The 14,945-nt window shown below is 32.1% G+C and overlaps 5 protein-coding genes across 9 annotated transcripts; 3 read left to right on the forward strand and 2 right to left on the reverse strand.

Annotated features, from left to right (window-relative positions):
* The first annotated feature begins 414 nt into the window (after nucleotides 1–414).
* On the forward strand, nucleotides 415–3,302 carry pav (kinesin family member pavarotti). Its single transcript, XM_013325169.1, has one exon. The coding sequence runs from the start codon at nucleotides 548–550 to the stop codon at nucleotides 3,182–3,184; it is 2,637 nt and encodes an 878-aa protein (XP_013180623.1). The 5' UTR covers nucleotides 415–547; the 3' UTR covers nucleotides 3,185–3,302.
* An 89-nt stretch (nucleotides 3,303–3,391) lies between these two features.
* Nucleotides 3,392–7,093, reverse strand: LOC106127151 (FGGY carbohydrate kinase domain-containing protein). Of its 5 annotated transcripts, none has more exons than XM_013325171.1 (5): nucleotides 6,916–7,093; nucleotides 6,468–6,667; nucleotides 5,384–6,249; nucleotides 4,969–5,191; nucleotides 3,392–4,800 (listed from the first exon to the last, which is right to left on the reverse strand). In XM_013325171.1, the coding sequence occupies exons 2-5, from the start codon at nucleotides 6,651–6,653 to the stop codon at nucleotides 4,444–4,446; spliced, it is 1,632 nt and encodes a 543-aa protein (XP_013180625.1). In that variant the 5' UTR covers nucleotides 6,654–6,667; nucleotides 6,916–7,093; the 3' UTR covers nucleotides 3,392–4,443. The 5 variants fall into 5 exon arrangements, with proteins under 5 accessions (XP_013180625.1, XP_013180626.1, XP_013180628.1 ...); XM_013325172.1 differs by having other exon boundaries at nucleotides 6,468–6,683; XM_013325174.1 differs by lacking the exon at nucleotides 6,916–7,093 and adding an exon at nucleotides 6,783–6,862.
* Nucleotides 7,094–7,680: 587 nt separating this feature from the next.
* Nucleotides 7,681–9,807, forward strand: Dredd (death related ced-3/Nedd2-like protein). Its single transcript, XM_013325263.1, has one exon. It carries the CDS (start codon nucleotides 7,882–7,884, stop codon nucleotides 9,502–9,504), a length of 1,623 nt encoding a protein of 540 aa, XP_013180717.1. The 5' UTR covers nucleotides 7,681–7,881; the 3' UTR covers nucleotides 9,505–9,807.
* Nucleotides 9,808–9,897: 90 nt separating this feature from the next.
* Nucleotides 9,898–10,883, reverse strand: Pop5 (POP5 ribonuclease P/MRP subunit). The gene is made up of 2 exons (XM_013325264.1): nucleotides 10,618–10,883; nucleotides 9,898–10,351 (listed from the first exon to the last, which is right to left on the reverse strand). The coding sequence occupies exons 1-2, from the start codon at nucleotides 10,635–10,637 to the stop codon at nucleotides 9,901–9,903; spliced, it is 471 nt and encodes a 156-aa protein (XP_013180718.1). The 5' UTR covers nucleotides 10,638–10,883; the 3' UTR covers nucleotides 9,898–9,900.
* Nucleotides 10,884–11,139: 256 nt separating this feature from the next.
* On the forward strand, nucleotides 11,140–12,281 carry LOC106127051 (probable peptide chain release factor C12orf65 homolog, mitochondrial). The gene is made up of 3 exons (XM_013324994.1): nucleotides 11,140–11,351; nucleotides 11,456–11,709; nucleotides 12,014–12,281. Exons 2-3 carry the CDS (start codon nucleotides 11,499–11,501, stop codon nucleotides 12,232–12,234), a joined length of 432 nt encoding a protein of 143 aa, XP_013180448.1. The 5' UTR covers nucleotides 11,140–11,351; nucleotides 11,456–11,498; the 3' UTR covers nucleotides 12,235–12,281.
* The last annotated feature ends 2,664 nt before the right edge of the window (nucleotides 12,282–14,945 follow it).

Raw genomic sequence — 14,945 nt, forward strand, 5'->3', positions numbered from 1 at the left:
TATGAAAACAACATTCGCTATTAAGTAAAAATATGAAATAATTTTGAAAGCATTATTAAAATTAACATAAGAAGACAATGCAATCTCAGCCAAATCACAAATTGTGGACAGGAATCATGTTAGTTTTTGAAACATTATCCCCGTAATAGTGATTTTGTTGTATTATAAAAATAATAACTTAACAAACGTAGCTGAAACCAAACTTTTTTTATGTATTTTGATGGTAATTAGTGCACTGAATAAAATTTAATATTATAAAATAAGGAATCAGGTCAAAATTTGTGTTTTTTTAAATACATCTTGTAAAAATCCTTAATTAAATATCAAAATCATATCAGAATGCATATTTTCAACAATTGGTGTTTATACATACTCTTTGGTTGTTTCAACAGTTCAATTTCAATTCATAAAAAAGTAAAACGTCACTTTGAAAGTAACGTAAAAACTGTGACCGTTTATTTAATTTTTATGGTAAGGTTTAATTCAAACCGTCGTCGTATACAATTTTGTTTCAGTTTACTTGTATTTCAATATTAAAAGAAGCATAATGAGGTCGGCTAAATCTAAACAGAGGTTAAATGAATTACGAACGCCGGCTAGAAGCAAACAGAATTTGGCTCCCAATGAGCGAGATCCGGTACAAGTTTACTGCCGCCTTCGACCCATGTCAAGAGAAAATGATCATTCGTGCATCAAGATTGTTTCTTCAAATACTGTTTTTTTAACACCACCAGCGACTGCTATCAGCTATAGAAATGAAAACAACAAAATTATGAAATACACTTTCAAGGAAGTATTCCCGCCAGAAACCTCACAAGCAGAAGTGTTCGATAAAGTTGCTCTACCACTGGTCGAAGGACTAATTAGAGGAAAAAGTGGCTTACTTTTTACATACGGTGTGACTGGTAGTGGTAAGACATTTACTATGACTGGAGAACCTCAAAATTGTGGCTTACTACCTCGCTGTTTAAATATTATTTTCAAAACTATCAATGACTACCAAGCGCACAAATACGTTTTTAAGCCGGACAAAATGAACTTATTCGATATTCAGAGCGAGGCTGAGGCAATGTTGGAGAGACAGCAGGAACTGCATAAATTTAAATCAGGTAAAAAAAACAATTCTAATCCTGACCTAGCAATGTCTTCAACCGACATAACAAAAGTGGAGGGTGTAAACGAAGATAATCAGTATGCTGTATTTGTCTCCTATGTTGAAATTTATAATAACAGTGTGTTTGATTTATTAGAGGAAGGTCCACCCTTAACCAAAAATTTGCCTGCTAAAATTATCCGTGAAGATGCAGCTCACAATATGTATGTGAATGGTGTAACTGAAATAGAAATTAAATCTGCAGAGGAAGCATTTGAGGCATTTTATTTAGGTTTGAAAAGAAAGCGAATGGCTCATACCAATTTGAATGCAGAATCTAGTAGAAGTCACTCTGTATTCACAATCCGATTAGTGCAGGCACCTGTTGATGAAATGGGTGAGGCAGTGATACAAAACAAGGATGTGCTCAAAGTCAGTCAACTCAGTCTAGTAGACTTAGCCGGCAGTGAAAGAACTAATAGAACAAAAAATACAGGTCAGAGACTCAAAGAAGCAGGTAATATTAATAAATCATTGATGACTCTTCGATCATGCCTAGAGTTATTAAGAGAAAATCAGTTGTTTGGTGCTAAAAATAAAGTGCCATACCGTGAATCTAAAATAACCCATTTGTTTAAAAACTTCTTTGAGGGAGAAGGTCAAGTACGTATGATTGTCTGTGCCAACCCCAGAGCAGAAGACTATGATGAGACTCTTCAAGTTATGAGATTTGCAGAAATGGCAGCAGAGGTTGAAGTAGCAAAACCACAGATTACAGATATTGCTGCAGAGATAGGCTTGAAATCAGGCAGGCGTAAAGCCAATCGTTTATTTAACACTGCACGAGAATATATAATGAGACCAGATGCTAAAGAGCTAGAACTTGATTTAGGATTAGTTTACAGCCTTGGACCTGATTTCCCGAGTCTGAAAATAAGCAGTTCTCAAGAAGATCATATCATCAAAGAACTCAAAGCCCATTTGGAGATGCGGCTAAATCGCAGGGAAATTTTAAAACGCAGTAAAGCTGTTAAAGATGAAAGACTTCGATCAGCATTATTAGACTTAGAGAAAGACTCTTTAGAGGTACGAAGTGAAAATGTTTCCTTAAAAGGTCAGTTGGCAGCAGCAGAACGTAGAGTTAGAGCTTTAGAAGAAAGACTTACAGCAACTGAAAGTGCTTCCCTATCTCATCAACGAAAATTGAATGAAATGACTGAATACACATCATCTTTAAAAAGAGAGTTACAAGAGAAGGAATTGCTACTTAGTCAAAATAAACTTGATAAGGAGAAACAAAAGAAACATTTGGAAAAGAAATATAATCACAAAATAGCTGCTGAACATGAAAAAGCAAAGGAAATATGCTCCGAAAGTGAAAGACTACGTAATGTGATTGAAGATAAAGAAAATCGCTTACGGATTATAGCAGAGGCATTGAAAATCGAAAGAGGTGACCATATAGAACAAGTACCTAAAATGATGGGAGATGTTGGTGCACAAACAAGTGCCCGGGACTTTACCCCAGGGTCAACACCTAGAGCTCTACCTGCACATATGCTAACTCCATTTAGTTCAGCTCAACAGACAAAAGAGAGCCAATCTTCTCGTCGTGGCGTGGCCGTCGCTAACCCCCGACACAAACGATCTTTATCAGCCGATGGTCGCGGATGGATAGAACATGCGCCCAAGAACATTGTACCAATGGGAACTGTTTTGAAACCAAGCATTGGCCACAGCAAACATGTTAATAAGTTGACTAATGTTAAGGATATAGCAAATTCGAAAGTATCAAAGTACTGTCTTGTCACTCAAGCCCAGGATACAGATGGCGAGTTTGAAATGACAATGTACAAGGGAGATGTTGTCCCTACATGTGGTGGAGGTGCTCAAGTAATATTTAATGATGTTGAAATGCTCAAACAGTTTTCACCAACGCGACAGTCAAACTCCGCGCGTTTGTCAGGGAACACTTGCGCTCGCCATTCGGGCAAACGTCGTGATACCGGAGGCTGCTCCCCACCACAAACACCATCAAATACCAGCAAAAAACAAAGGGTGGACGATGATGAAATAATCCATATGAACTAATGAAAATTATTTGTGTCCAAATTGTGTTATTGAAATGTTTCGCATTGTCCCTAAAATAAGTACAACTATAGGATATTTTTTGTAATACTATTCTTATTATCATAGTAATCTCATTTTACATGATTGGACTTAGTTTGTCATGTAAATGTTATTTTCAATAAGGTAAAGTTATATATTGGTTAGAAGTTTTGTTTACATCTATAACAATTGGTCACAATTCTGCTTCTAAACAGGAAATGCTCAATTTCTATAAATTAATAGTTCCTTTGCATTGTGAGAAAGTATTCAAGATGTCAAGCTACCATTGTTACTTAACTATGTTTAATTTACTGTCACTAATACATATTATTTTTATATTATTTCTGATAAAGAAAAAAAAAACATTTTGATTTAAACTTTAAAATATAAAAATCCATTATGGATGAAAATATACCATTATAGTTTTAATGTTACAGTTCTGTAAAAAATATGGTTTAACATGATTATAGCTTACAACTTTGTTAAACTACCTAATTGCGTCTTTTTCAGTACTTAAAAACGAATTTCTATGTTTTTTCAGCCATCATTAGCACTTGTACAAATAATTGTGATAATATTAGTACATACATGCTACTACATGATGTTGATCGAGTTTTGGGAGAGTAATTTTTAGGACATACCTTTTTTACATTGAGTACTTAATTACTTGGTATAATGATTATGAAAAATTTATTTTTAATGTTTATTAATTGTATTGTAAGCTCCAAATTTTATTTAAGTGTTCTGTATTGTACGTTTGTCTGACATTAAGTTGTCTTTATTTTTTGGAAATCTATTGAATAACTTTCTTGTGTGTTATCCAATTTATTTGATTATTTATTTGTAATAATTATGTTACAATAGTAAAATTTTGTTTCTTTTATAAAATCCTGGTAGATAAAATATTGTTACTTAAAGTAACTAACTTACTTTGTTTCTTCATACAGCCTATTTTCAGCAAACATAAATTTTCCCTCTTTTTTTTATAATTCATGTTATTTAATACTTTCATAGAAGCAAAGGAGCAAAAATACTGAAATAAAGTCAAGGTAAGTTTATCATTTAAAACAGTACATTTTTATTTAAAAAAAACCTTTCTGATAATAGGCAATATTTGCACTAAAATATAAAATAATGATTATCTACTAATCCCTGTATAAAAATCCCAAGTTAAACTTAACATGTGTATGAAACAGTTTAAGTAATAATATTTATTCTATTTACATTCTGATATAAATTTGCTAATTCATAATGGCTCTATACTTCAACTGATCTTCATACATTTTAAGAAACACTTTATACTTTTTGTCATGGAATGATTTGGTATTAAGATTTGGAGGGACGACATCGGCTTTGCCTCCCATGGTCTCTATGGCCACTTGAACATTGTTAAAGTATTGTGACGCGCACGCACCAAGGATAGCAGAGCCTAACAAAACTGACTCCGATTCATATGGTTTAAGCACCGGCAAAGCTACAACATCTGCTTGTATTTGCACAAACAGGGGATCCTTTGATAGTCCACCACAGATTAGCAAGGATTTGAATGGTTCATAACCGGCTTCCACCAAAGCCTCAATTATATGCCGAGTTCCATACTGAAATAGAAAGAATAATAAACTTTAATCTCTCATTCATAAAATATTTAAATCTGAATTTATCACTGAGTACTATATGATAATTATGAGTGGTAGTCTCCTGTGTCTGGGGTGTATAATCTATCACTCTTATGTCTTCAATAAAATATAAAACTAAAAGGAGCTTACCGATAAAGCCTGTAATGTTGCAAGGTAGAGTAAAGCGAGATTCTCCTCACTGTTGTTTATTGTGAGCCCACAAATCATTCCTTTCATAGATGGATCAGCCAATGGTGATCGATTGCCATGATAATCGGGCCAAATATGAAAGTCTTTACTGAGTAAACTTACATCGCTTAAGCCTTTTTCTTTTGTCATTTTTGATAGCAATTGCCTTAGATGAGTTCGCACCCTGAAACAGATAACCCTTATAAACCTTTCATAAGATTAGTAGAGAATTGGAAAAGGAAAATTTAACAATTGTTTGTATGTCTGGTAAAGTTTGTTTTGATTTATTCTTGTTTAGATTCTCACACCCACACATTCAAATCAAATAAAAAAAACGAAATCTATTATCTATTACTGTTATCATAATAAGACTTACTCTCCAGTTGAATATTTATTCAACAATTGAATTCCTGCTGGATGACTTGATATGACATAGTCTAAAAGCATGCCAGAGGCACTTTGGCCAGCTTCATTCAACCACAAGTTAGGTACCATTGCACTAAAATAAGGACCCCATATACCTGGCACTAGTACAGGCTTCTTATTGACAGCCATGTGACAGGTGGAAGTACCACATATTATGCTGAGTCTACTTGACATTTCCTTTGCAATGCCTTCCCCATTTGTACCAATCATACCAAGTCCACCAGCATGAGCATCAATGATAGAAGTAGCTACTGGGGTACCGGGAATAAGGCCAAGAGATCTTGCAACATCATTCTTCAGACCACCACACTTCTCTCCAGGCATCAAAACTTTACTCCCTATCTTCTTAAAGTCAAACGCAGCTAAGTCATCCAATCCAATATTTTGAAGAAAATCTTGGTTCCATCCTTTTTTACCATCAATAGAACATTCATAGTTCCATTTGCAAACCAGGGAACATAGTGACCTGCTTTCTGATCCTGTAGCTTTCCAAGTTAGGTAGTCTGGTAAATCAAAAAAATATCCGAAATCAGACCACTTGTTCGGTAAATTTTTCTTTAACCACTTTAGCTTTGGCATCTCCATTTCCAGGCTTACCTTGCCACCAACATACTTAAGCATCTCATGACCTGTTTTGTTTATAAGCTCGGCCTCAGTTTGAGCTCTGTGGTCCATCCACATTATAACATTCTGTTCATTGTTGTGAGAGTTGCTTACTGCTAAGGGATTACCATTCCTATCCATTGCGACCAAAGAACATGTGGCATCAAAGCCAATCCCTTTGATATCTTCTGGATTCACATTTCTAATAACTTCCTGAAATACACAAGAAAAATTTGCTGAATATACTTTCAATGCAATTTAAACCTGAGAAAATTTGGGCAGTTTTTTTTAAATACATGTTTTTTTAATCTTGAAGATTTAATATTTATCATTGTATCAAAAAATAAAATAAACAATTGTTTGGGTCAAAAACATATCTTTTTACCCAGAAACACACAGACACTCTTATCTAAGTACTAAGTAATACTAACTTTTATAACAAATTCACAACAGCTCCATATGTCATTAGAGGACTGTTCATAAAAGTCAGGTTGGGGCTTCCATATTCGCAGTTCCTTAACTGATGTACGCAGTATGTGTCCGTCTTGATCGACCAGAGCTGCTCTGGCGCTACCTGACCCCACATCCACGCCAATGAAGAATGATTGAGTGTTCATGTTCTAATTTCTTACTAAAAAATTGATGATCTAAATAAACGAAAGCGTTATTTTGTTACAAAACAAAGATTACGTAGACTCGATAGAAAAGAAAATCAAAAATAATAATAAAATACGGAGTATATTAACGTATAAAAATAGTAGGATCGTCAAAGTTATCTTGCAGCAGTATGATAAACACAATAAATTATGACCTTGATACTGTGATAATAGATATCAAGTTAATGATGCTGTGCATGATTCTAATAAGTTAACCTATAACCTTGTTTTCCTTGCTGTTCCACTTAGCTTATTCGTTTTTACTAAGAGTTAAAATCTTCTATAAGACATGATAACATCCTTTGTTGAGTATTATTATATAACGCAAAATATTATTAACATTTGATAAGATCAGAATATATACTTGCAAATGTTTTGTTTTGACGTTTAAGTTAATTTAAGTTTCGCGCTTTCGTGTCAATGACAAATAGACTGATCAGAGTTGCCCGTTTTAAGTATGCGATATGTTTAAAAGCCGATGTCAATAAATAAACTTTTTTCTTATTAAAGATCAATTTTCCAGATTTTTAACTATCTATAGAACATCAGTCCATATGTGATTGCCTCTCACAATTTAAAATTGCCACGCTGGCTGGTATTACATGCATAATATTCATACAGTGTTTTGATACATACAAAAATTTGATAAGTACATAAACAACTACAGGGAAATCCCGAAAGTCTGTGAAATATTAGAATCGTTCGAAAAGCAAGTTTGACTTTTTAATGTATTTATTTCATATACACTTGGTAGTTACATTACAATTTTTTAGTATGTTTAGATTTTTTAGATAATGTTGTTAAATAATACTAATTATTTTAAGGAAAACTTACGAAATATGTTAATTCAAAATGAAATTATTTAAACCATTATAGTTTAGAAAACTTGTTGATCAATTCCGTATTAAGAACGTTGATAGCATTGACAGATCTGAAAAATGAGGAATTTGAATTGAAACTCAATGGCATAAGGTTCAAAATAGGGTTAATGAGAAAATTTTGAAAAATAATCGTAAATCATGCACTCTGACTTATCCTGCAAAATTGTAGATATAATATCATCACACAACTTATAATAGTATAGAAAACTGTGTAAAAAGTTATTTACTGTCAAAGGACACTTATAATTAAGGTACCTCATGTAAACAATTTACATTAACTTCATCAACATCAGCTTTAAGAAATAAACATGAATATGTTGCATTCAGACGCGAAGACTCATCTCCAAGATTGCTTTAGTGACAACATACGAACAATAAATCTTGAAGTGATATCAGAGATTCAAAATGATGTAGATTATTATGATACTGTTTCATTGGTTTTCCTGCTTTATGAAGTCCCTGATACAGCTCTGCAAAGACTTATTGTTTTTCAACGTGTTCATAAAGACAGTAACATGAATTTATTATATGACTGGGCCTTAAATGCTCAGGCCCGACCTACATGGAGGTATGAATTTTTAGAAGCACTTACCATTTGCCGCTTATATCATATTATTAAAAAACTAGGTTTTGATGTTGCTAGTGTCAAGGAACGATATATGCCTGACAATATAAATGTTTGTATATATATCAATCCTATGAAAAAGGCTCTATACAAATTTTGTGAAAATGTAATTGTAAATATTCTTGTAAGATTAAAAAAATCATTATTGACATATGACATTGATACATCTGAACATGAATCTTGTGAGCTGATATGTTTGGAATTAATATCCCAAAAGTTTATAACTCTGAATAAAAATAATTTTGTGGTGGAGAATAAGCAATGTCATGTTGAAAAACTTGTGAGGATTGTAGAAAATATACCTGGTTTGAAAAAAGTAGCAGAAGATCTGCAAATAATTGCAAATAAAATTAATAATGACTCAAATTTTTCATCACCACAAATAATGAGTACTCCAATTTGTTCAACTACACCAAATGATGATTCGAAAGCTAAGTTAAAAGAAGATAAATATGATGAAAGTTTCTGTGATGTATTTCAACGTTTGAATGAATTACAAAAGGAAGATATTCCCATTATGAACTTGAAATCTGACACAAAAAATCTGACTAAAGATGCTTATCCTATTATCAATACTCGTAGAATTGGTGTTTGCTGCATTATTAATCAAGAAGAATTTCACCCATCAAAAGATAGCATTGAAAACAATTTCCGAACACCTATGTTGGAAAATCGTTTAGGTTCAACAAAAGACCAACAAAGCCTGGAGCAATTAATGACATCACTCAATTTTAAAATAAAAAGCTGCCGCAATCTGAACCATAGAGAAATGTTTAAATTTATCAGGGAAGTAATAAATAATGATGTTCGTCCAGATGATAGCATTTTTATGTTATGTATTTTATCACATGGTGTTAGGGGACATGTGTATGCTGCTGATTCGGTAAAAGTGAAAGTTGAAGATATCCAGAAACTATTAGACTCCGATGATGCAAGTAATTTACATGGAAAGCCCAAAATCTTGATTTTGCAGGCTTGTCAAGTTGATGAACACAGATCTATGCCCCATTTGGTAGCTGATGGACCAAAAACAAATTATTTTCTTAGAAAATCTGATTTTCTTATATATTGGGCCACTGCACCTGAATATGAAGCATATAGAGATGAACAAAAAGGGTCTATATTTATTCAAATTTTATGTTATACGATAGGTAAAAAGGCACAACAAGAACACTTGTATGATATATTTACAAAAGTAACTAATTCCGTTTCTCATGTTTGCAGTAGATTAAAACAGGTCCAGGTGCCAATTTTTGAATCAACATTACGTAAAAAGCTTTACATACAAATGCCTCAATTATCATAATGCATTTTAACATTGGCTATTTTAATTGTTATGAATGTGATAAATATTATAAAACTGCTTTAACACTATCTTGTAAAATTAATGTCACAAATATGTTATTTAGCTTAGTTACAATGTATATAGCTTAGTTGTACAAGTATGATATCAATTACAATTAAAATTTCTGCATTTAGCAGAAAATGCACAAGTGCAATAAATGTACATACAAAGCATAGTACTCTTAATTGTGCAATATTTATATTATACATACTATATTCATTTTTATGTAAGAGAAATTGTATTGAAATAATTTATGTGTAAGAAAATTAAGTAAGGAATATTCCTTACTTAATTATTCATATCCTATTTTTTAATATGTTTATAATGTATTGGGTTTATTAAATAAAAAAAATGTAATTAAGCAATATTATCTATGTTTATTGTGACATCTGTCTTCGTAAAATCCATTACAGCTGCTTCAAGATTCTTTCGTTCTTCATCTGTTTTTAATTTTGACCACATTGAATCCAAATATGCCCTTTGGTGCTTAAGGATAAATTTAAAGCTGTGTTTTAAAGTTGCTCCAACATGAAGAGTTCGTAGACTAACATCCAGTTTACCTATTTTTGTAATGAATGGTAAACTGCTTGAAACAAACTTGTGAGGCCCATGTCTAGCTCTTAGGATTGCTATTCGAGTGTTCTCGTTGCAATATTTCGTTAGAAATCCAGATCTAACAGCTCCTACTCCAAAGTCACCATGTAATTGCTGTATCTTCTCAAGTACAGTTTCATGAAATATTTTAGATTTCAAAGAAAGAGGTTTGTTCTCAGGAATTAAAGGCGATGAAATTTCGACAGTTATGTATCTAAAATAGAATTACATTATTAGATAATGTTCATAAGAAATATAATTAAAAGGTGTTAAAAATGAGCAATTTTATTGAGTCAGAAACTACGCCTTGTGAAATTACGCATCATCAGTTGGATGTGAAAATAGTTAAACATTAAAAAAAAAACAAGCTGCGTCTTTGTTTAGTTGCTGGATAACAGAACTTTGGTTTTAAACATTTCTCTACTTCGTATTTTAGCATGCGCTTCTAAATTTTATTACAAAGGGAAAATCAAAACAAACCTGTTCTTAAAACGGACCATTGTAATTTAGATGTTTTGATACTTTAAATTATTTAGAAAATGGTACGATTACCAGCACAACTTTTCGTTAAAATTTAAGGGAAATTTAATTAATTTCGTGAATTGTATCTATTCGAAAATTTGCTTTGACATGGATATTTTGTCCAAACGTAATGTTTTATCCCATGAAATTGCTTATCAAATAATTTAAATTTTTAAATAATAGCGAAGGAAGAATATAATGACAATTGCACTTGACAGCTGTTTGACAAACTAAAACATAACAATCACTATAACGGTATCTTTGAAATTATTGTTATGTTATCGTTTAACTTTCAAAAATTAGATTAAGTAATGTGTGCAAACAAGAATATTGTTAAGTGTGAGGTAAATTTTTAAAAAACTGAAATTACTCAATATGTTAAACGGAAAAGCATTTGGCTGCGCCATTCTCTCACAAAAAAAAACAATGATACGTCAAGCACAAACTGTCAATGTCACATTTTTCTTATCAAATTTATCATACGTCAATTTGAGATTTTTTTTGTACAATTTTCTAAATTTAATATTATGTCGATTACTAGATCGGAAATACTTAATTTATATAAAAAATTAATGCAATACTCTCAGTCCCTAAATTTGACGGATAACCAGTATTTCAGGACTAGAGTTTCCAATGAATTTCGACGCAATAAAACATTAACTAAACCTGGAGATATTAGTTTTGCTTACAAGGTAAAAATACGTAATTAATTAGCAGTTTATTTGGCTTGCTGTTAATAATTGGCATGTACTTTTTCGTGAAAAATTAATATTTTTAATCTTCTTATTATTTTCAGAAAGGTGAAGCTCTACTCCGCAAGGGTTCTGTGGTATAAAATAATGCAAAATCTTAGATCTTTTAGTAACATCTTTAGAGCACAAGCTGTACCCATATTACATTGCTCAGTAGCATCAAAGCATATTGATTACTCACTTGTACCAAAAATAAATGAAGCAGAATTGACAGAGCAGTTTGTTAGAGGGGGTGGCCCTGGTGGTTCTGCTGTCAATAAAAATGCTAACTGTGTAGTTTTAACCCACAATCCTACAGGTAAACAACATATTTGTAAAACAATCTAATTTCTCTGCCTAAATCCTTTTTGATTTGTTAAAAACCCATGCTCCTGATTTTAAAACATAAATTATTGGGTACTTTGAGGAATGAAATATGTAAATTTAAAAATATATTAATATTTTTACTCAAAAAATTAATAATTCTTTGAAGTGCTAAAATGTTTGTCTTTAATCAATGGTCAATGTAATTAAAACAAATGTCATAAAGCATTATAAATGTAAAGTACTGATTATATTTTGAAATTATTGTACAATTTAATTAATTCATAATTTTTTTATAGGAACAGTAATTAAATGTCATATTAGTAGATGCCAGGATGATAATAGAAAACTAGCTAGAGAAATGTTAATTGCCAAGTTAGATGAAGTTTTAAATGGAGACAACAGTGTTGCCGCCCAAAAAAAAAGACTGCAAGGAGAAAAACTTAAGAAAAATGAATATAAAAGAAAGAAAATGGCCAAACTCAAAGAGGAATGGAAGAAACGAGAAGGCTTAGTTTAGTTGTTGTTCATTTTAAGTGATTTATGTGAGCTAAATAAATTCTGAGTCATAAATATTTCTTTCACTGTAATAACATTAATTAAGAGAGTGTAAGCTGTAAGCATTTTGGATTAGGTTCCCTCTTCCCGTTGAAGGTGTAGAAATCTTAGTAGTAGGCCAGTAAATTGGAAACCACGCCATCTACCAACACACTTTATAAATAGTGAATTCTGAAATTCTGCACGAACTTAGGGTTCGGATAATATTGGAAAAAAGAATTTGAGGGATTATTATTTTATTTCAACAACGAACAATTCTAATGCAAATTTTGAAACCCATACTACCATATTAGACAATGGATGTTGCTACAATTGCACAGATCTCTTAGCCTTTATCCCTGACCTAATTATCGGTTGTGTTACCCCTATCAGTGTTATTTAAATAAATCGACACATTTTCGACTTTACCTATCATGATTCCGATGAATCCCGATTTTTGTAAATAAAAATTTTCACTTTTTAAGTCCTTTTGTCTACGTCCAACCTAAGTTGTATATAAAATTGCGACTTTCGAAAATTATAAATATAATTTTAGTAATAGATGTAATTTTAGAAGTTATTCACAAAATTTATAAATTCAACATTTTCAACAGCTTCATCAAAAATTATTACTGAAAAATGTTAGTAGGGGAAATCATTGATTTAAGTAAGTCAAGGTTGGCTGCTACGTGGTGAGTTTCTAATAAGCTCTCGTGTAGTTTGAAACCAATAGTGGTAGATACAGAGATTTTTATAGTCATTGTTTGTATTTTTGGTCAATGAAAATAAAAATCTCTGTTACGTACTTACTCGACTAGCAATATAATTTTAGCTAGTGAAATTAATACCTTGCAAATATAATTTTTATTAGCCGACTTCAAAAAGGAGGTTCTGAATTCGTGTATATTTTTTTTATCTGCCACGGTATTGTTTAAGTTACTTTTACCAGTTACAATTATACCAAAGTCAAGTGGAAGCAATTCCGCGTTTCGTCTGATGAGTGTGCGTCCCGGAGGCCTAATTTAGTCCTCTTTCCTAGAAGCGGAAGTGGACTTTCCGGATGAGAGGATGCATGGAAAGGGAAAATATTTTCTTTCTGTGCATCCTTTCCTCCGTCGATTAAAGGTAGGCAACGCATATGCAATTGTGTATGTCTATGGGCAGCAGTCTCTTCGCTTTTTCAGCGATTCCTGGTGGCTGCTCGCTCGTTTGCCACCTTTTGATAATAAAAAAAGTCTTAGCTTGAATTTGAATAATTTCATATCAATTCATACCATTCATATAAGATTTTTCATGTTCCGTATGTATACATATCTGCATATATCTTCCAACAATGGAAAAGCAATTTATTTGGATGGTTCATGTTTAGAATGTGCCGGTTCTGTCGGTTGGGAGACAATGAATGAACCATATTTATTGATAGCTTGGCTTTGTATTTGAAGTGGCCTGAAATTGATTTTCATTTTTCATTCCCTTTCATTATAACTTTAAAAGAAGAATTCATCATCATACTACCATAGGTATTCAGATTTTTTTGTAAAACTGCTGCTATATGAAATACTAACTGTTCTGGCGGAATAAAAATATTAGTAGCCTATGTGTTCTTCCAGTCTATTTTTAAATCTATGTCTTTTAGCGAGATCCATGCAGTTCTGGTGATACCATCTAAATAACATCTATCTATACATACAAAAATTCTCATTCATAATATTAGTAAGATAACGGTGTGCAAAAATAATTCTAAATGAAAATCTGTTTGTGATTTTTGTCTGTTAACTTGTCTACTTAACAATATCCCAAACATTTTTATTTATTTTAGCCAGCCCTGGTGTACATTAATCATGAGGCGATGGCTATTTTATTCTCATTGCGAATAGGTTTTCACGGTATTTCGTAACGTATGGCTACGCGCTACGGGTGTAGCGGGTCTACAGGGAAATCTAATTAAGGGTAATGGACACGGGCTTTGACCTTGTTTCTTTCATCCGAGGGACTTACGATCGTTTTACCAAGTTATACACTTTAATAGTACACACTTTATTTAATCACTTTTCGATATAAATCATTATATTTAATGTTCTTACTTTATATTTGTACTTTATTCTTACGAACATTAAAAAATGCGAATGTTTGAATGCTTGGATTGATGTTTGTTAGGAGGCATCTCGAGAACGACTCGACGGATCTCGATGAAACTTGAAATGGATGTGGAACATTGTGTTTTTAATGCAGCATCGATGGTGTCGGGGGTCAGCTAAAGATGTTTACTGTTACCCAACCTAAGAGAACTTTATTAGACATTCTCTTAGATTCAGCCAAATAGAATAAACCTTGGATATTAATGATTTAATGAATCGTTACAAATGAGACATCTAGAAATACGGCGAAATAAATAAGGGATACAATATTATACATACATACTAGGGATACAATATGATACAATATTTTAATGGTTCATCGCGAAACATTTACAAATAAAACCAAATGTTTCATATTTTACGTTGAAATTTTCAATAAAATTTGTCTCTTTAGGGAAATCAAATTTAAAATTGCGGCATGTTGACGCTTTTCAGCTGAAAATTTTTCACCTGTTCAAATGTTATAAAATGGGCTTTAAATTTTTAAGCTAAAATTTATATTTTTCTTTAAAAAGTTAGGAACAAAAAAAAATACAAAGCTTTAAGCACCTACAAC

This window comes from Papilio xuthus, unplaced genomic scaffold, assembly GCF_000836235.2.
Source record: "Papilio xuthus unplaced genomic scaffold, Pxut_1.1 DF824888.1, whole genome shotgun sequence".
Lineage (NCBI taxonomy): Eukaryota > Metazoa > Arthropoda > Insecta > Lepidoptera > Papilionidae > Papilio > Papilio xuthus.

Bases quoted from the DNA above. Each gene is read 5' to 3' on its own strand.
- pav (XM_013325169.1), top strand. From the start codon at position 548: ATGAGGTCGGCTAAATCTAAACAGAGGTTAAATGAATTACGAACGCCG.
- LOC106127151 (XM_013325171.1), bottom strand. From the start codon at position 6,653: ATGAACACTCAATCATTCTTCATTGGCGTGGATGTGGGGTCAGGTAGC. The intron at 6,250-6,467 runs GTTAGTATTACT...TGTGTATTTCAG, and splicing joins GTTGTGAATTTGTTATAAAA to GAAGTTATTAGAAATGTGAA. The intron at 4,801-4,968 runs GTAAGCTCCTTT...TTTCTATTTCAG, and splicing joins CAACATTACAGGCTTTATCG to TATGGAACTCGGCATATAAT.
- Dredd (XM_013325263.1), top strand. From the start codon at position 7,882: ATGAATATGTTGCATTCAGACGCGAAGACTCATCTCCAAGATTGCTTT.
- Pop5 (XM_013325264.1), bottom strand. From the start codon at position 10,637: ATGGTCCGTTTTAAGAACAG. The intron at 10,352-10,617 runs GTTTGTTTTGAT...ATTCTATTTTAG, and splicing joins ATGGTCCGTTTTAAGAACAG to ATACATAACTGTCGAAATTT.
- LOC106127051 (XM_013324994.1), top strand. From the start codon at position 11,499: ATGCAAAATCTTAGATCTTTTAGTAACATCTTTAGAGCACAAGCTGTA. The intron at 11,710-12,013 runs GTAAACAACATA...ATTTTTTTATAG, and splicing joins TTTAACCCACAATCCTACAG to GAACAGTAATTAAATGTCAT.